Genomic DNA, 21,592 nt, shown 5'->3' with positions numbered 1-21,592 from the left:
GGATCGGATTCGATATTTATAATATGAATGAACTGACCAAATTTGGTTTTAAACCATTGCCCTAGGTATCAGAGAACTACAAACTTTTAGCAAATTTAAAAAAACAGCTGAAAGAGTATTTAAAAATTGAGACAATACTATGTTAATGTGTTATTATTATTATTATTATTATTATTATTATTATTATTATTATTATTATTATTATTATTATTATTATTATTATTATTATTATTATTAACTTGTTAAGTATTCATAATCTCATGTAACTTTGTGTTATCTACATATATTAAGTATTTACCCGCCATCCTATAATATGTAAATACATTCTGAAAGGGAGAAACACAAACAGCAGAAGCTCGGCCTCTCCCTAAATCGCTATAAAGATTAGCTGTTAAGTAACTGTTTTGTACTCATATAAATATTAATAAATTCTAAATTCTATAAGTTACTGTATCCACTATATACAAGAAATGGATTCCACTATTACAGAAATAGAAAATAGATGGATATCGTGAGATCTCCGCAATAGGTATATTAAAAATCCCACACAAACTTATTACAAACCAGAAATTATAAAGGGATCGCTGGCAAGAGGATGTGACAAAATGGGGATTGTGATAGGAAGTAGGTTGAGAACCGGGGCCGCGGTGGCTCAGTGGTAGAGCGTTCACTTCTGGTGCTTGGGGTCCCGGGTTCGATCCCAGGCCCCGCCAAATGAACTTTGTGGTGGACAAACACCGTGTGCATGGGTTTTCTCGGGGTTCTCCCGTTTCCTCCCACTTTCTTCATTCCACCATTTCATTCATTCCTCATCATCACCGTCTCCTTTAGCCTAACCGGCATAACCGTGGGACGTAAAACAAAGATTTCATTTCATTCCATTTCATTTAGGTTGAGAACCACTGCTTGACAGTAACCATAATTCATTTCGAAAGCTCTGAAGTCAATAGAAAGGAAAGCGTTACAAACAATTAATGCTTAATGAATTTATTATAAGATGACCGGCGCCCCGCTGACTGTCCCCTACTTATTACAAACCTACGCTCTTAATTTTGTAGCTATTGATGTGTTTCACACGTTGTAATGTGGTTCTCCGCCTACGCCACGCCTATGTACATTCGCTTCTTAAATTCCCAGTAATATTGCCTGAACTAGCTGTCAACTTTTTGTTTCCCTGAAACAGCACATATTTACGTGTTCAACAATATAATTTATTTCGGAATAATTTGTTACCTAACTACGTTTAGAAATCTGTAACGAAACTCTATATACCTGTATATAGTATATGTAATGTATATAGATATCTCTTTGTTACTATCGTGTTCACAAACACACAAAAGATATGTTTACGACATTGTGTACAGAATTTGACAAAATAGGAAACTAGTTATTGTCAAAATTTCTAGGAAGAACGCTTGTGCAATCAGTAACCCTTTACAACGTATGAAAATAACAAACTAAAGAGGAGAGGGCGGTCAGCATTGAGTGAAATTCTATTGTACTTGTTCACGGAAACAAAATTATCGATGTGGAAAAAAATTTTTCAATATCTGTTCTACTAAAATGTAATATTTATATAGGCTATATTAGAAATGTTAGATGAGATGATGCATTATACAAAAACACAAATGAAACAATAACATGGCTTCAAATTTAAAAAAATAGAAATACTATGTAGAAAAATACAAGGTAAAGTTTGTTAAGCTCATATTTTCAGCAAGTGAATTTTCTCTACTGAAAATTTAGCAACAAAAGGACTACTGGCTAGGACTACTGGCTGGCAATCATACCGCAATTAGATTTTTTTTTTTTAAATTCACACGCTAGTATTAGAATATGGTTAGTATTTTCGATTATTATTATTATTATTTGCTCCGTTGTGGCTAGATGGTTAGCGTACACACCATCAGCACGAGAGGCCCACGTTCGACATCCATTCGGAGATCATGTGCTTGGGATCCAACACGAAGTTTACACCTCATATTGCTTTCGAACGTAAGTCCAAATCAACAACAATAATAATAATAATAATAATAATAATAATAATAATAATAATAATAATAATAATAATAATAATAATAATAATAATAATAATAATAATAATAATGTTTAAACGTTTATTCGACAGTAAACAGCATACAGCCACAAGTGCGCCAAAAGAAAAAAAAAGCGCATGCAATACTAATTACATCATGAGATTATACATAGGATTATAGATTGTAATATAAAGATACAAATAAAACACAAATATTACGAATAGAACAAAGAATAACAATATATAAATAAGAAAGCACATAATAATTGGATATAAAGTTAAAGGTTAAAAAAAGGACAAGTGATTGTTCCATAACTCATAATAATAATAATAATAATAATAATAATAATAATAATAATAATAATAATAATAATAATAATAATAATAGCAGATTAGAAAATCGGGAATTTTTTTACCAAAGTTACCGAAGAAAGTAATTTTTATTATGACATTACATATTGCAGTGATTCTATTTTTTTTTTTTTTTTTTTTTTTTTTGACTGAGGATACATCTCCCACGACATCGTCAAACACTTAAGTTAACGACTGTAATATTGATATGCCTATAGCCTATACGCCTATATATAACTCAAAGGCTTCAAAATTGATTTTAAATTCCTTTACTTTATTGTCATAGTTACACTAATTTAATAAAGTTGTTGTGTAACCGGTTCTGGTATAATTTGTTATATTGTTATACTTTGTATATAGTTTATAGGAATACAATTATTACATATAAGTTATGCCTTTGGTAATTTAAAGAAATTTAATAAATAATTGTTGTAATTACCAGCAACTGACTAAATATTTTCACATAAAATATAACAATATATTAATTTATCATATTTATATATGCTTTATAAAAAGATTCATTTCACATGGCTTTCGAGAAAAAATAACGATTACGGATCATCTCAATATTGTTTTTGGTATAGCAGCAATAGCATTTTTAATTTCATTTTAAATTTATTTTATTTCATTTTTAGTTTAACGAACGACCCATGATTATGCACTAAGGGTAAAAGAAAACGGTGCTAATAAGACGGAATGAAGAAACTATGGGGAAACAGGAGAACGTGTTTGACCATCACAAATTCTACTTGACGGAAACTGGGATCGAAAAAGGGACTCTGCACACCAGAAGTGAGCACTTTACTACAGAGCCTCCCTGGCAACTTTATATGAGAGGGATGAGAAGCTTGCTCACTTCAAATAATTATATCTTGATTTTTATTTTCATGCTATACCATACTGAACAGTATAAACTACGTACCAACTAAGCTAAATTCTGTGAGTGCGTATGCGTCGTGCAGCTTACGCAGAGCACAGATTTCTGATTAATTCTTCACTAAGTTCACTTTCCCATTATTGACTGAATCCAATTTCAAATCGTGATTTAGAAGTCTGAAAAAATATACCATTTCCACCAAAATGGAATACATTTTTTTTTTTACGAAAGACATCGAGCAGACCTATGAAATGTTGTCATATGAGATGGTGTGACGAAATGAAGAAGCACAAAGTGAAGACCTTCATCTAGGAGTGGATTGACAATATATATGAATATCGCATAGGTTAATATCTATGGTTAATATTACATTAACCATATATTATTTTGAGAATATTAATATATATGGTTAATATTCTTATAATCGTACATGAATGGCTACTATATATTCACCCACACTCATACAAACAAGGAAATTACAATGCAATTAGAATAGACGATGAACATGGAGGTAAGGGGCGTCTTCATATGTAATTAGCACCTTTTAAGTGTTCATTAAACTGTCGTCTCCTCACTGTAAACGACAAGCCCACCAACTACCTATGAGAATTACAATCAATTTCTTTGTCCGTTATGAATAACACCAATTTTCCACATACACTACAACATGCAAAAGTCACATTAGTGTTGTTCATTCATAGGAATATAACAACAGAGACAGGACAGTAGCAGGTGTCATTAGCCGGATTAGGTAATTACTACGTTTTAAATGAAACGTTTAAAATTACAGTTGACTACAGCTTTCATTATAATAATAGTTAAATAATAATATGTATCATTAGGGTATCATAATATCTAGGACAATCAGCCATTACTAACAACCTACCAAGTGACAAGTGCCAAATAATAAATTTTATTTTATCGTAAAGTGAAATGCTTCGAATTTGTACCGATTCTTTTTCTTCAATTACATTCTAAATAAATACATAAAATAAAATAAAATAAAAAAATAATAATCGTTGTCTCTGCTCAAAGATTTGACTAAACGTTGCTCTTTTGTTTGTGTAATGTCCGATATTTCCGCTAGAGGGCATTTTAATCATAGGAAACTGCTCTGTGTACGACCCGCTCGGGAGAGTAATACTCCCGGAAGTACGTTTTTCCGCGCGCTACTCTAGACAGCTGTTTTACGCGCTATCCTAGCCAGTTGTTTTAAGTTGGTCACAAAATATATATCATGAAGTACAAGGGGAACAAAATGACCCTATATCATGGAGTACAAGGGCATAAGTACTACAACTACTTATCTGCATAAAAATAAATAAATCACTTTTTTTAAGTATTATTTTCATATTATTTTAATTTAATAAGTGTTATAAAAATATTAAAAAAAACTTTCCTCGGGCGGGGTTTGAACTCGCGCCAAAAGAGGATTTTATTACCAGCATATAGCGCTAGCCCACTTGGCCACTGAGGCCGACAGCAGCAAGTGTTTGTTGTCTGCTATTTGAATGCAACGTGGCAAGAAGTGGATAACGCCAACCAATCAGAAATGTGTTTCTCGTTTCTACTTCCGGGAGCATTACTCTCCCGAGCTAGTCCTCTCTGTGTAAAGTATAGTTTTATGACAAGGGGCCTCATTACGTACCAGTCTTCGCAAGATTTGCGGACCGCAACACGAACCCAAATACTGGAACAAACAACTACGAAATGAAATCTTTCATTTTAAAGTACCATGATTATGCTTTTTAGGCTAAGGCATATGATGATTAATTAAGGCAAGTGAATGATGATGGAAAAATTGGTGGAATTAAAAAGTGGGAGGATACGGGAGTATTGCGAGAAAAACCCACGGATACGGTGTTGTCCACTACAAACTTACTAGGTCGGAGATCGAACCAGGAACCCCGCGCACAAGGTTATACCGATTATTTCAAACTGAAACGCAAATGTCTTGTGTTGCGTTGACGAAAGCTGTTACAGAATGAGGTGCATAATTAGCAAGACCACAGCATTTGTAGGCCTATATTATGAAATTATTATATTAGTGTGTAATAACGAACATTATTTTCGTACATTGTAGTAGTGATCTCTCTCTCTCTCTCTCTCTCTCTCTCTATATATATATATATATATATATATATATCAGTGGTGCCCACCCCCCCTTATGTCCATGACGCACCCCCCCAATTGTCTATCCGTAGGTGTTCTTCCATGAAAAAATCTTCTTTTCGATTAATTTTACCCCCCCCCCATCAAACATATTTATATAGATTTTTAACCCCCCCCAAATATTTCAATGACGCAGTTTGCGTCATAGCCCCCCCTTGTGGGCACCCCTGTATATATATATATATATATATATATATATATATATATATATATATATATATATATATATATATATATATATATATGTGTGTGTGTGTGTGTGTGTGTGTGTGTGTATGTATATATACATATATATACATATATACATACATATATATATATATACACAAGGGCGGATCCAAGGGGGTGCTATGGGATCTAGCCCCCCCCTTGTATCTCAGGTATACACTGGATAAAATGGACTTCAATCCTGTTTTATACTGGATAAAGCGGTAAACTATGGTTTAGCCCGTCCCTTGATCATATCCTGAATCCGCCCATGTATATATATATATATATATATATATATATATATATATATATATAACGAAGGGAAAAATATATCCACATACATTACTAACGTTTTATACTGTAGACGCCAGAGAACTGAGCTCCCGCATTAAATACGCAGCAGTATTCAAAATTTCCGTTGTTATACATATGAAGAGGGCAGGGTGCAAAATCCAGGGGAAACTGGGGAGAATTCTCTTCACTTAATATTTTTGGAACAAAATTCCTCCCCACTAAGAACTTACTGAACGGGTGAATAAAGTGACAGTATTTTCAGAAGTTTGCAAATGAATTATAGTAATTGATGTGTAAGCTTGTGGTAAGCTTTGTCCCTAATCTTACATAGTTTATTAATTATGAATGTTCAGTTATGTAAATCTTTCTATGTCGAAACGATCCAGTGCAGTTTTCTTTTGTACACTCATGTCTCCTTTCTCCACACCCACCTCCACCAACCCTCATGCTTGGGATTGTTATGATTTCGCACCTTGCATATGGAGATGTCTAACGGAAGATCATTAATGTCATGCATAATACAGAACGCAAACATTTTTATTCAAGTGTTACGAGAAATTGATTGAAAAGTTAAAGTGAATCATTAAAACAATAGAAAAAGTAGCAACGAAAGGGAGGAAGCTATTTAAAAAAAAAAAGGCGTTTTTACGAAGTTAACTCAATTGTTTTAGCTGTGGTTTGAATTGTCTAGTGCTAATAAAAGCAACAGGCTCAAATGTTTTCTAGTTTCTAAGGCAGGGCGTTTCGAAACATGATTTTTCGAATTTTCGGCGGTTCATAACTCTGAAAGGAGACGTTTTTCGACCTATGTTTATCAGAACTTTTTTCTTTCATTTCATATAAGGAATCACCTCCCAAAGTTTGTCGGTGGATTTACCTACCACCCTATATAACAATAAAAAAGTTGCGATAAAATTTCGGTGAGTGCTTAAGCCCGGAAGTTAACCCCTTAAATATGCCACTCCATAGAATACAATATTAAATATCTTGCGCTGATTCAAATAAAGTTCCTTCTGAGCATTAACATTTCTAGTGAGAGATGCAAACAACAAACGCTTATCCAAGAAATTTGAGTGCTAACTGTAAGAATGCACTTTCTTTTTCTCTCCCTCCATTTTCAAATATGCAGGAAATGGAAACAGCAACTGAAAAGGAAATTGCCCTCATCATCCTGCAAATCCCAGACAGAAGAAAATATGAACTGCACTTCAAAATATTTGTAGTGGAGCTAAATGGAATATTCCATTAATATTTGCCGGGCCTACTCTACCCTACTTTGTGGATTACGCTTCGCCACTGTATATAATGGACCTTTTCTTCATGGTTTTAATTAACTACGAAATTTTCGAAAACGCCTAAACGGAACTTTAAACCATTATCTTAAAAAAAAAAAAAAAAAAAACTTGGTAAAGCTTGTTTTATATAATTATAGCGCAATTAATTGCAAAGAAAATTAAAACATATATTTAAGGTTTTCTTACTCGTTGTCAAATTATCCGTAGCATTCGATATGAGTGACACGTTAACGAAAAATACTTCCTGATGTATGCCTTATCCATTAGTATTTAATGTTAGCTATGATTTAACACCTATCTATTTTCTTGCGTACACAAAACATGCAAACCATCCATTAGTAAAGTTAGCCTCGAACATGGCCATTGGGTGAAATGGTCGGGCCGAGAGAGCTAAGGGGCAAATATAAGTGAGAGACCTTCACGTAGGATAAAGAATAGTGGCGGTTAGAGTAAGAGATTGGGGGAGGGACACCGATTTATAGGTGTCGTTGGGGTTGAGTGCTGGAATAAGTACGGGTTATATATATACACATCGGATATGTGTGAGTGTGTGTTCTTCGTTGCTTCTAATGAATGATGAGGGAAGAACACGGTACTATGGAGGTAGACTCTGAGAGATAGAGACAGGATTAAAAGCGGGCTTTACCGTAAAGGAAGAGAGGGATCCGAGAGAGCTATTGTCATGCCGACGACGGCGGGAAGAGGGGAGGAGATACAGATGGTGAGTCTCTCTCCCCCCTTTTTTCTTAGGTGACGAGAGGGTGTGGTTGGAAAACGGATATTCTATTTGCTTGTTGCCGCAAACTTGTTACAGTCTCGTCCGAATTCTATTTATCTTGTCAGCGGTGCGACAAGTTAAGAGAAGTGCCTTCATATATAGAAGAGTGTGTTTCTGTGAGTATAGAACTAATGTGTTAAGAAAAACAACATAACATTTTTGCGAGGTAATAGATAACGAAGAATGTGTATGGGTATTTAGGAAACATAAAAAAAAGTATCTCGATAAAAACAGACAAGCTTTATGATAATAATGATGTGAACGGTAAGAACCAATCAGAAGCTCTAAAATTCAAATTGCTCTCTCTCGCTCTATCACTTCATGCCAACTTCGTATTATGTATTTAGGAAAATAATTCATTACTCTTCCAGGATACATACAATATAATAATATTTTGACCAGAATGTTTTCAAGTGGCAGTACTGTACTTGATGAAGTTAACGAGCACTGACTGAAATATTGTGTACATTTTAGCAAAGCACAATGTTTTGGCTTTGATTCTTATTTCACAGTCTTGTTCCTGACGAAGTCAGCTCAGGCTGGGGCGAAATATTAACGCATATTTTGGTAAACACTGAATACGCATTGCGCCCAATACGTTGCTGTTCTCAATTGTTAGTTTTATATTTAAAGAGAGACAGAAAAAAGAAGGTGCAGTGAAAAAATACTGGGCGAAAAATTGTTCATTTGTTTAACGACAATATGTCTAGAAGGAACAATAGATTCCACTCCTCATTAAACAGGTAATTCTGATTATGTTTTCTATTTGTGTTCTTAAATGGAGGCTATGAGGACAGATCTACACTGTACTTACTAGTCCTAAAAAACGTTATTGTGAATCAATTTCCTAACTACTATAGTATTTACGAAAAAAAAGAGCTATAAAAATACGCGTAGGTAGGTCTCCACGAATCTATTATTATGTAGATTTATCGAATATATGTCGTTAAGCTCTTACGTTCAGTTTGCTTTTTTTTTCGTTACTATACCACCAGCACGTTCGCTTTCCCTATAAATATTTTTTATACACACATTCTCGTGTTTCCAATTTAGATTCGATTGTCAATCTTTAAGCATCTGTATTATGACTGTAATGGTTCTTTTTTTTTTTTTTTAATTTCTCCAATATAGTCTGCCGTATTAAAATGTCCTTATAAATTTTAAAGAGAAAACATATACATCGTTTTATAAAGGATAGCTTGGTAAAACAAAAATAGTGAAAAAATAATATACTTATAGTATAACATGATATTGTGTTATGAAAGATACAAATCTGGATTTTAAAAAAAAGCTTGGTATTTAGTTGATCAACACAATATCATATAACGTGTATATTTTTTAAAAATTTTCTTATGGGGGATAGAAAACTCGAAAATGAAACACTGCCTATACACGGTTTACACCATGTAATTGTGAAATCGTTGCGGATATATATATTTTTTTCCCATTTAATAACTGAAAACATCAATCCTTCCTGTCTACTAACATTAATATTGTGTATATGTAAACACATTTCCTGTATAGCTATATACGTACACATGATATTATTATTATAGGACAAGAATTTCCATTTTTGTTGGCGAATTTAAAGTTCGCATTAAATATATTAAGCCATTATAAAAAAAATGCTAACCCAAGAAAATATTGAAACACAAATCGTGAAATTGAAAACAATTTTAGCTCTTGTATTTATTTGTAAAAGTAAGAATCACCTATTATTTACACCTTGATGCTTCATCAACTATGACAAGCTTCTTAAAAAGAATATACCTTAACAAAAGATATGTAGGGACTATATTAGAAATAAATTTTTCCTTCACCATAACCATAACTTGTATTAGGCGCAAATTGGATTAAATTCAGTAAGTGAAAAAGTGCAGTTGGGCAGGTGATCTAACCTGGGTCTAAGATTTCCGTGTTGCTGTACTGACCATTATACGTAGTACGTAATCTGTCCGCAGGGGGCCGCGGTGGCTCAGTGGTGGAGCGTTCACCTCTGGTGATTGGGGTCCCGGGTTCGATCTCAGCCCCCCCAAGTGAATTTTGTGGTGGACAAACATCGTGTGCGTGGGTTTTCTCGGGGTCCTCCCAGTTTCTTCATTCCACTATTTCATTCATTACTCATCATCATCGTCTCCTTTAGCCTAACCGGCACAACCGTGGGATGTAAAACTCAAAGATTTCATTTTCATTTATGCAATCTGTTCCCAGATCATGCTCAGTTATACAGATTATCTGGCTTTTACCAAAATTACCACCAAGGAGGATGTCCTAGCGTCTTATCAGATTGGATGGTTGGCAGGTTTGGATTCTACCATTGCTTTTCAACATCCAAGTTATATTGAGACGCGTATCAACAGCTTAACATAGGATGCGAACATGAACTCCAACAAGGAACTAATCACGGATTCTCTGTAATGTTGGGTAACATATCTAAATGATAAGCAGCTGATTTGAACTCAGTCTACTGTCTAGTCATGAAGATCATGAAGATGTATTTGGCGAAATAACAAATAAGATAATTCAATACTGTTTTCTCTTTTTTTACTACTCCGTACTCAGTGATTTCGTTCTACTTGCAAAACAAATTTACGGCGTAATAATCTTGGTAATCCATTTATGAAACGAAATGAAATCTTTTAATTTGTACGTCCCACGGTTATGCAGACTAGGCTAAAGGAGACATTGATGATGAGAAATGAATAAAATGGTAGAATGAAGAAAGTGGGAGAACTCTCAGAAAGAAAGTCACGAACACGGTGTTTGTCCACCACAAAGCTCATTTGGCGCGAACTGGGATCGAAGCAGGGATCCCATGCACCAGAAGGGAACGTTCTACCGCTGAGCCAACCGCGGCCCAGTAATCTATTTATTTATACATTAAAAACAATAATTTAAGCTCTGAATTCCTTAACCTTAATAAGATCATTTTTATGCTTTTACATCATTTTACTTCTAAGTTACATCGGGTCTGTAGCTTAGCACCAAATTTCAGAATAACAAGAGGAAATTTAGTGACAAAAGAAAGCAATAGCATTTAAATACTGTACTTAAAATTTCATTTTCACGCATATAGGACTAATATATTACAAACATTTTTCAACTGTTCGTTACAGGGGCGGATCCAGTGGGCGATTGCTCCCCCCCCCCAGAAGAGGAAACTCTTATTTTATATATACATAAAAGCCATCCCAGAGTTTGGAGCTCTTAAAAGTAGCTCTAAGTAACAGTATTACAACCAATCGCCCCCGCACCCAGAAATCCGTCCTGGATCCGCCCCTGGTTTGTTACGAACAGAAATCGAACGATAGAGAGAGGGTCTCAGACAGGTGGGGCAATGTCGCTTCTCCTCAAGAAAAAAATAATATAATTTTCAATATCAACCTAAAATTTCAACATTTTGTTGTGTAAATTCCTATACAGAACATGTAAAGAATAAATTGTTGAAAGCAAAACGTTTCGATCAAAGTACTCATCATCGTTTGCTTGGGACAGAACAAGAGAGAGGAAGAAAAACAGCGAAAGAAAAATAGTTATACCACTTTGTATTCATTTTGTTTTACTGCTCAAGATACAGACACACACACGATTCAAGATCTTTATAAAAAGACCGTGTGCATTGTATTCAGTAGTTATGCATGCTTAACACATTGTAACTACGACGAACTGTAGAGTCAAATTGACAAAAGGTACTACAGATCAGGGGGCAGTGCAGTGCTCTGAATTGAGAGACTCTGAACCAATGACGAATCAGGAGGTTACTGGTAGGGTCGAGGAGGGGAGGGCAAAAGGATTTTTTTTATTCCTTTTTAAGACGAGAACTTATAGCAGTTGTACGTGTTTCACCATCGACATAGAATTCAAAAGAAAACGGTGAAAGAAAGAAAAAAAGAAAGAAACTCTTGTTATATAGTACTAGCATAAGGGAATTCTAAGAGATTCTAGTAAGGGTAGGATGGGGCGAATGTCGACAACGGGGCAAAAATCGAGGACTAGAACAGGACATCGTCGACAAGTATAAAGCTCAGAAGGAAAAGGTTTGAGAGGAAAATGCAAGAATCATGTCCAACAGTGTATCGATTACGTGTCGACAAATCCTGCTTGAACAGGGAGGGCAGGGTGCTCGCTTTCATATATATATAAAAGTCAGGGATATTGGAGTGAGCGAAAATACTGACAAAGAGGGAGTGAGTGGTAGTATGCGAACAGAAAAGACTAGAATCTGTTGAAGGAGATGGGGGAAAAAGCGTCTACAGATTTTTTCTTTATCGTAAGGGAAGGGGGGGTAGAGTATGTTAAGTGGAGTATGGTAATGGTATGGCATGTATTACTATACCCACCCACATCCAACCACCCCCATCCCCCATCATTGCTGAAAAAAGGCACTATGAATGTTACTGGAGTGGGTGAATAAGGCAAAAGCGTTACTGATCGCAACGGGAGAAAAATGTATGAACATGATTCTGTCTCGTCGTTAGAGTGTGAAGGAATATATATATATATATATATATAACAATGACGACAAAGTCGGAGCCATAACTGTGTGCGACACTCTTTTTCACTACGTCAGTCACCTCGCAAATCCCACAAAAGCAAATTAAAAATGTTTCCTCGCAACATGTCTTTATGTATATAGAGTTCGATAGTAGGTTAGGATAAGCATGGAAAGAGTGAACTAGTCGAACACAAAGTTGACAGTGTTGTAAAAAGTTGTGTGAGTAGTGTTGGCAGTTGGTGTGCGTTTTGTTCAAAAGGTTGGGGATTTAAAAATATATATGTATATATCGAGTTTTGACATGAACGGGAAAAGAAAAAGGTGTGTGTTGCCAAGAACTCATGAATAATAGTTGAAACAATAGAATTAGGGAAATAAATTCTTACGCCTACTTTAGGCACAAAATAAATGAACGTTGATATTTTGTGGATCTATGGCAAACTTCTGAAAAAAATGTAGCACAAGAAAAAATATGTTGGGAGTATACGAAAACCTGAGTAAACTAGCTATTTTGCTTCATCATATCTTTCACAGAAGCAAATTCGATGAATTTCAAAAACTAAAAAAGTGGAACTGAGCCGCAAATCGAAATAAGCATATCTTTGATATGTTTCGATGAAATAGTTTCTCATTCAATATGTAATTTCGACTTGTATGAAATAGTAAATTCTTTATGGCTGTATTTCATCTATATTTACATATGTATGAGTCAGAAAAAGGTTCGTCTGGAGATTACAGAACAAGAATGGAGATATATCTGTTAGGAATTGCTCACAAAGATAAGGGAGGACAAAATTATAATAATCAGAAAAATTACAAGCGTGAAAAATTTTACCACGAAAATAATATTGCTAAAGTGGTAGTAGGACGGACACACTGCAAGAAGAAAAAGTGAAAATAAGCAACTCTTATCCGAATACAAAGTTATTCATGAAGGGTATACTGCTATACTGTTTACAAAAAGATCTGATGATTTTAAGAACCATTACTGAGTTACTGATAAAAATGCTGTAGTTGGTTGTGAAGAAGAATTGGATAGACCTTCATTTAGTAAAACCATGAGTTGTAATAAATATTTTTTCAAAAATGATTTATTTAGGATTTAAAAACAGGGAACATTTTGTAGGTGATAACTTTAAAAAAAGTTACTGCGTCATTCATGACAAGCTATGCTAACCACCAAGTCATGGCTGAGCTCGTGTAGGCTCGAGTAATATTCTGGTTTAAGCAAGTAAGTAGTTAAAGCAAACACTCTGAACTTGAAAATATATTAAATAGCGTCTAAACTATGCACATTTTAATCTCCATTTGACTTACGTGTTTTTTTCAACTAAGCAGAACTATATATATATATATATATATATATATATATATATATATATATATATATATATATATATATATATATATATATATATATATATACTACTTCGTTAACTAAACTTCGCTTCTAGTTTCTTGACTCCGATAAAAATTTTAACGAAATTCTTGCGGAGGAGAAAAGAAACTTTCTGATTTCCACACCTAGCTACTACAACTTCTGGCATCTTCTCGTTCCTCACTCCATCATCTGGCAATCCCATTCTCCATCCCTTGGATACTCCTGATCTTGCCCCCACTCCCAAAGCCGCATTTCACTCTCATCCAGAGCGGAGGCAACTGAGTGGTCAAAGCTTGGGTGTGACCTGTCTCCCAGGCGTCATTCATTATTTACAGCGTTGGTTACCCGATAATTCCGGAGTAGGGAGTAGCTACTTGATGGGATGAGAGCATGCAACAAAGGGAAGGGAAAGATCATGGACTTCGAATGTGTGCGAGTGTGTGTGTGTGTGTTCGTACAAATAGTGTTTCCATCTTATTTGTTTCACGTATATAAATATATATTTGTCTGAATAATAAAACAGAGTATTACAATATTTTTAGGTCTTAGCGTATAGAAAATGTTCAAAGATGGTATATATATGATGTAGATGAGTGTAAACCTTCTTGCAGTTTCCAACAAAAAAAAATGTCGTGAACCTAAACAAAAAAAAAAAATATATATATATATATATATATATATATATATATATATATATATATATATATATATGCTGTACGACAACCATGCCATGGTGGACCTGCATCAAGTTTTCCATTATTGACACTAGCAAGCGAGAAGTTGTCAATGACAGCCTTCCGAGTGCACATCCTATTCCCGTGGTGCCGTATAGAGAAAGCAGGTATATTCCCGCGGGACTTTCTTCACACATACACTACACTTAAATGTTATTTTCTTTGTACATTTACTCTTCTGTACATTTCTGTGTAGCTTTTCAAAGAAGAAGAATGGGGCCGCGGTGGCTCAGTGGTAGAGCGTTCATCTCTGGTGCTTGGGGTCCCGGGTTCGATCCCAGCCTCCACCGAGTGAACTTTGTGGTGGACAAACACCGTGTCCCGTGGGTTTCCTCGGGGTTCTCCTGTTTCCTCCCACTTTCTTCATTTCACCATTTCATTCATTTCTCATAATCACCGTCTCCTTTACCCTAGCCGGCATAACCGTCGGACGTAAAACTCAAAGATTTCATTTCATTTTCATTTCAAAGAAGAAGAAGAAGACACTGGCAAAGCAAGATGATACATAGTAGGCCTAAACAGTATGGGTAATGAGATTTAACTCAGAATTAATGGATAGAACTCAGTTTAACTCCAGATTTAGCTCAAAATTAAGCCTCTCAAGCTTAATTTTTTGTTTAACTATGATATTCTCTAAAGAAAAGATATATATATATATATATATATATATATATATATATATATATATATATATATATATATATATATATATATATATATATATATATATATATATACATCAACCAAGAGATGACATCGAACTGAACGAAATAAAGTGTTTCACAGCAAATTCTCATGTGCAGTTTTTGAGAAAATCAATATGAAAAAGCTCATTTCTATGGTGCTAAATGTATGTTGTTTGTTGCCGATAATAATTAGTAGTTTCTTATTCTGCTGGAATAGATTGTTCATTTATTTATATATTGTAATGTAAAAAAACCTGTTAACTGACATATTGTTTCTATTTTTGTGTATTTTCATCTAACGATGACGTACATACTCCTAACAGTGACGCACATACTTCTTGTAAATTAGCATATTGAGCATTTCAGCCCCTTTAAGACCTTTTACTTTTCTATTTTTCAGATCATTTCTTGAGGTATTTATCTGTTTAAGTCTATGATCTAGAACGATCTAAACCAAAATTCGCCTTAAGCTGTAGCCTACTCTGTTCAAATTTTTGGCGACCCAGCCAGGATATTACACTATTTGTACTTCAGCCAGCAAAGAGGTAAGTTAACCTACTCTTTCAGATTTTCAAGGATATACGAAATTATTCCAGGAATAAATATTTTTTTAAAAAATTAAATGAATAACAAAGCGTTTACATGATTGGATACATGACATATTTTTCCATTATTTACGCTACTTTTAATAAATTTATTTAAAAGAAAATAATGAACTTCGAATAACAAGAAATAATCGTATTTAGTACTTACCCGTTGAATGGATAGCCTGCGAACGCCGTGTCATACGGATGATAAACCGATGGGTAGGGCCAACCCGCAGCACCCGTACCCAAATTGTCCTTGAGATCGAGACCAGCGGCCTGGAAAGAGGAAATAATATTTTAGAATGAATAAACGAATAGCCACGCACATAATCTGAAATGTTTGTAACATATAACACGTATTGTACATATTAAACATGTGTATATTCAAATTGACAACGTTATAATATATCGTTTGTTATTTGAAGCATACTCACTTGGATTCATTGATTTAACGAAGTTTAACGTGGCCTCGTCACTAAAGCTATATGAAGAAGGATAAGTACTTACAAGTAGGAGCCGAACAACTACTTATGTTTATATCAGATCCAAATGGCATGCAAGTTTGCCGCAAACTTGCCTGTTGCTTTCAACTAATCTTCATTCGCTTTCACTTAATAGGTGCAAGTTTAAATTAGCTTGACGGAAGCCATGCCAGTGAGCTAGGGCGCCCATCAGGGGGGCAAGGTGGGACGCTCGCCCCCCCCCTTCTTAGAGGAAATTGTACTTGTGAATATCGAAAACACAATAGAATTTTTACATTAGCTACAGCAAAATTTGAAACTATATTTGAAATGTCGCTTATACTTGCCCCCCTTGGAAACCACAACATGGGCGCCCTTGCCAGTGAGCGAAATATTGCTTGCAGGAGCTTTGTATATCTACACACAAAAATTGACACCCAACACGATGTGAAATTGCTCTGAACTTAGTATGAGTTTGGGACATTATTTATTGGTCTAGAACCTATTCCTACACGATATCTTACCAAGATAGTATGTTTAATTTAATGATATTTAAGCGAATAATTATCAAACCAAACAACAGATTAGCTTTTTCCCGTAAGGATTCCAGCATTAGACCTAACGAGTTGAATATTGAACTTCAATACATATGGTACACAATACTGCTAATAATGAAGTGTAGAAATGTGCCCTGTTAGATACCAATACACAAAACATATAATATAAATACTACTAATGCATGCAGCTAATGCTATATAATTGAATGTATATACGTACAATCAAGCAGACATATAAAGTGGATAACATTTCCGGGGAACTTGAAGGCAAAGTAAAAAATGTATGCTGTAAACACGAGTGCCAGTTGAAGGGGAAAAATTAGTATTGTCACAATTGTAGTTACAGATAACCTCTGTATTACATTCAAATGGATCGAGATGTACTTATTCCCTTTCCTGGATTCATATTTTTGCTTATTTGACTTAAGTTATCTTGTCATTCCCTTTATCTTGGCTTGCTCTTCACTTAGTTTGGTTTGGTGGGTTTAGCTTGTCTAAGCAAGCTTGCAGCAAGCCGTGCTCTATAGCAGTTGACCTGTAGTACGGATAAGCTTGGCGCAAGATTACAGCAAAACTTACAGTGAGTGATTTTAGGAAATTTACGTAGTCACCTGAAATCCAATCGCGTACTGCGTGCTCAGTGACCACTTCGCGTATAAACATATTCATGCTTACGTAGGAGAAGCGAGGAAAATAAGAGAAAGTAACTATGCTTCATCTTGCTAGAGCATGAAATAGAGCGTTTCTATTTGAAGTGTGCTCTCGGAAAATATGTGAAACCCCATCCCCACCACCCTCTTACGGAGAAAACCTTCCTTTTGCTCTGGGGAAAGAAGTAAATGACCTCGACTGTGTTTGTCAATTTGTCATTCAGTCGTGTGGTCTTGGCGAATGAAGATCGCAGCTACTTAGAATGGCTAACAAAGCAGTGCACAACGAAGTCCGTAAAATAATTCAATGTAGCAATCCTGCTCGCATCTAACTATTGAAGGATATCGGCCATAACTTGTCTCTCCTCTTTCGAAGGGGGTACGGGAAAACTCACATCGACAACAGCGCCAGCAGAATCACACTTGAACTAGAAAGGCTCTAAATAGTTCACATCTGTAAATTATCGGTAATTTCTTGCTCTGTACCGGTAGCACATCTGTAAATTATCGGTAATTTTTTGCTCTGTACCGGTAGCACATCTGTAAATTATCGGTAATTCTTAGCTCCGTACCGGTAGCACATCTGTAAATTATCGGTAATTCCTTGCTCCGTACCGGTAGCACATCTGTAAATTATCGGTAATTCTTTGCTCTGTACCGGTAGCACATCTGTAAATTATCGGTAATTTCTTGCTCTGTACCGGTAGCACATCTGTAAATTATCGGTAATTCCTTGCTCTCTACCGGTAGCACATCTGTAAATTATCGGTAATTCTTAGCTCCGTACCGGTAGCACATCTGTAAATTATCGGTAATTCCTTGCTCCGTACCGGTAGCACATCTGTAAATTATCGGTAATTCTTTGCTCTGTACCGGTAGCACATCTGTAAATTATCGGTAATTTCTTGCTCTGTACCGGTAGCACATCTGTAAATTATCGGTAATTCCTTGCTCTCTACCGGTAGCACATCTGTAAATTATCGGTAATTTCTTGCTCTGTACCGGTAGCACATCTGTAAATTATCGGTAATTCCTTGCTCCGTACCGGTAGCACACCTGTAAATTATTGGTAATTCCTTGCTCCGTACTGGTAGCACATCTGTAAATTATCGGTAATTCTTTGCTCTGTACCGGTAATGTCGATATTACCGGTAATATGGTAAATATAATGCAAAACCACACACATCGAAAGTACATATACTAATTATTCATCAACAAGGAAGCATAATTACATATAACTTTTTTCCCAAGAAACCATAACTGTGTGGGAATATATGTATATATCTTACCATGTTATGCATACTTTAAATTTTTCCTTGTTTTGTCAAAAAAAAAAAAAAAAAAACTGATTCCAAACTTGCACTTAACAACTTAACACCATTTCAAACACTACACCTCTCAGCGTATTACATAGGATTTTGCAGATACGATTCAGAAAAGCAATTTAGATAAGATTACACCTGTTATTGCTAATACACAAAACGAACATTAAATGATTTATTATTGTAATAATTGTACACTAAAATTTCAACAGAATAAAAAAAGAAATGTTTATGTACTTAGCTAAACTATTATGTTGCATTGTGTTAGCTATACTCTAACTTGTCCATTACCAAAATGAGACATTTTTTTTAACAAAAAGGTATAAATAATGTTACTATTTCCTTAAAAAGTATTTGCATTATTAGTTTGGGGAAAACCTGTTAGCAATGCAAATTGCTCGCAGAGTGTTAAGAATAGGTAAAAAGAACATTAAAAAAAAATTAAAAATGTCATTGTATGATTTTTTTCAATTTTCAAAAACGTAAAATGCATTATTAAACACGTTAGTCTAAAAATTTTAATGTGGTGGAACGTTTTTCTTTTCTTTTAAAGAAAAGACTTATTGTGTGATTTTTTTTTGGTTTCTTTTAAATGTTCATGTCAAACATAACGTTTTGAATATGCATGCATGTTACTTTTGCTTGTCAATTAATTTTTTTATTTACACATTCCTCAAACAAAGGGAAATTAACCAAATATTTACCGTTTTTAAGCAATGTTATTTCATTGTATACTACTTTGCACAAGATGAATTGATAGTTGTTGCACATTTACATTGAGTTGTTTCCTACTAGTATTGTTTGTTACAACACAAATTATTAATGTTTTCACCTTGTTTTGTTCTCGCTGGAATATTTGTTGTTCTAAAATTACTATACACCTTTATGTAAGGAAGTTAATACGACGCACAAAATAATAATTGCTTCTTGTAGAAGTTTAGTTTACAGCAGAAATTACATTCAAAATAAATGAATTGAAAGCCTTTTTATGGGGGGGGGGAAGCGGGTAAATAATCTAACCTCTACCCAATTCACACAGCACTCTTGCTGTGCATGTAAAATTTTCCATGAGTTCCTTCGTGGCTATATGGTTCGCATCTGCGTCTTCGATGTGGGAGACCTCGGTTCGACTCCCGGCGGGAGCTCCTATGATTCGGATCCCACGTGCATCTTATATTACCTAGTTGCTGACACGGAAGCTAAATCCAAAATCATCATCACGAAGTCCCATATAACTTCTACACAAGCCAATTACCTCCTTCCTATTTAATCATCTACCATACCTTATGTCACCAGTCTTCCTGAGCTCCCTAGTGATTAATTGCTTAGAGTACTTGCTTTTGGCGGTGCAAGAGATCTGAATTCGGTTCCCGGTGGGAGCTCATGTGGTTGGGACCCGGGCCTCATATAGCCTGAGTATTGAAAGGAACACAAACTCCCATCCTCGCCAGTTCTCTTCTAATTATTCAATCTCGTACATAAATTTCAATCTCCTCCCTATTTTACCTTCTACCATACTTTACCTAACCATGTGTTACAGTAGTTATTTATCTGGAAATTTTAACTTCTGTCATGCCTCATATCAACAGTTTTTCACTAGTTATTTAATTTCGTACTCAAATTTCAATCTTTTGATTCCTATTTTACCTTCTGCCATAATTTCATATTACTAATCTTCCACTAGTCATTCGATGATCTCGTGCATAAATTATAATCGTCTCCTTCATACTTCATCTTTGACGAAACCGGTCTCTACTCAGTTGGCGTAACCCTTTATCAGCTGTCAATCACAGATAGGAAACCCATCCACGATTTAGGCGAAATGTGAATTCGCAATTGGCCTAATTTCATTGCGCCTAACGATCTTATCAAGGAGGAAAAATCCCTATGTAGATGATCTGACAGTGTTTCAAACCTGATCCATTTGCTGTTATGTTCAACTAAGAAATATGACATATCGGTAGTGACTTCAAGATGTCATTACATTTCTCAGCTAAACACAATATATTCAAAACTATCGTTCTTTATTCCATAATAGAGCTCCTCCGTGGCTAAGCGGTTAGCATACGCGCCTTTGGTGTGGGAGACCCGGGTTCGATTCCCGGCGGGAGCTCATGTGGTTCGGATTCCACGTTAATCAGTAGGTCCACGTCTCATATAGCCTTGCTGCTGAAAGGGACGCTAAACTAAAATCCACTCCACTTTATTCCATAATACCTTTTTTATGTTCTACGACGCTATTTTCAAAACTTTGACATTGCATTTTGTCTTATATTTATTTAATAAATGTACGATTATACGTACATAACACTTTACTGAACGAGTAATAGACTGGGTAACACATTCAAAACCTAAGTTGCAGAGATCTTAAAACTTATGTCTTATTTTCTTTTCTCCCTTAAGCATGACTATATGCATTCAAATCTATAATTGTTATCAGTTTATGTTGTTAATAAGAATAAGCAGATTAACTGCTAAAATGATTGATTGATTGATTCAGTTTAACGTCCCGTTCAGCAGCGAGACTATATGAGACGTGGACCTACTGATTAACGTGGAATCCGAACCACATGAGCTCCGCCGGGAATCGAACCCGGGTCTCCCACGCCAAAGGCGCGTATGCTAACCGCTTAGCCACGAAGAAGCTCTAAGTGCTAGTACTTTAAAGATTAATTCTTATCAGTTTATGTTATTAACAAAAACAAGC

The 21,592-nt window shown here is 35.1% G+C and overlaps 1 protein-coding gene across 1 annotated transcript in view; it reads right to left on the bottom strand.

Annotated features, from left to right (window-relative positions):
• mirr (iroquois-class homeodomain protein mirror) overlaps window positions 1–21,592 on the bottom strand; it is a 165,445-nt gene that overhangs the window by 52,631 nt on the left and 91,222 nt on the right. Inside the window, exon 4 of the mRNA XM_081764534.1 lies at window positions 16,062–16,171. Coding sequence (XP_081620660.1) covers window positions 16,062–16,171 — 110 coding nt within the window. The remainder of the gene's footprint in view (window positions 1–16,061; window positions 16,172–21,592) is intronic.

The sequence above is a fragment of the Thermobia domestica genome, chromosome 7 (assembly GCF_964235325.1).
Source record: "Thermobia domestica chromosome 7, izTheDome1.hap1.1, whole genome shotgun sequence".
NCBI classification, from domain to species: domain Eukaryota; kingdom Metazoa; phylum Arthropoda; class Insecta; order Zygentoma; family Lepismatidae; genus Thermobia; species Thermobia domestica.
This window is presented reverse-complemented; position numbering and strand designations above follow the sequence as displayed.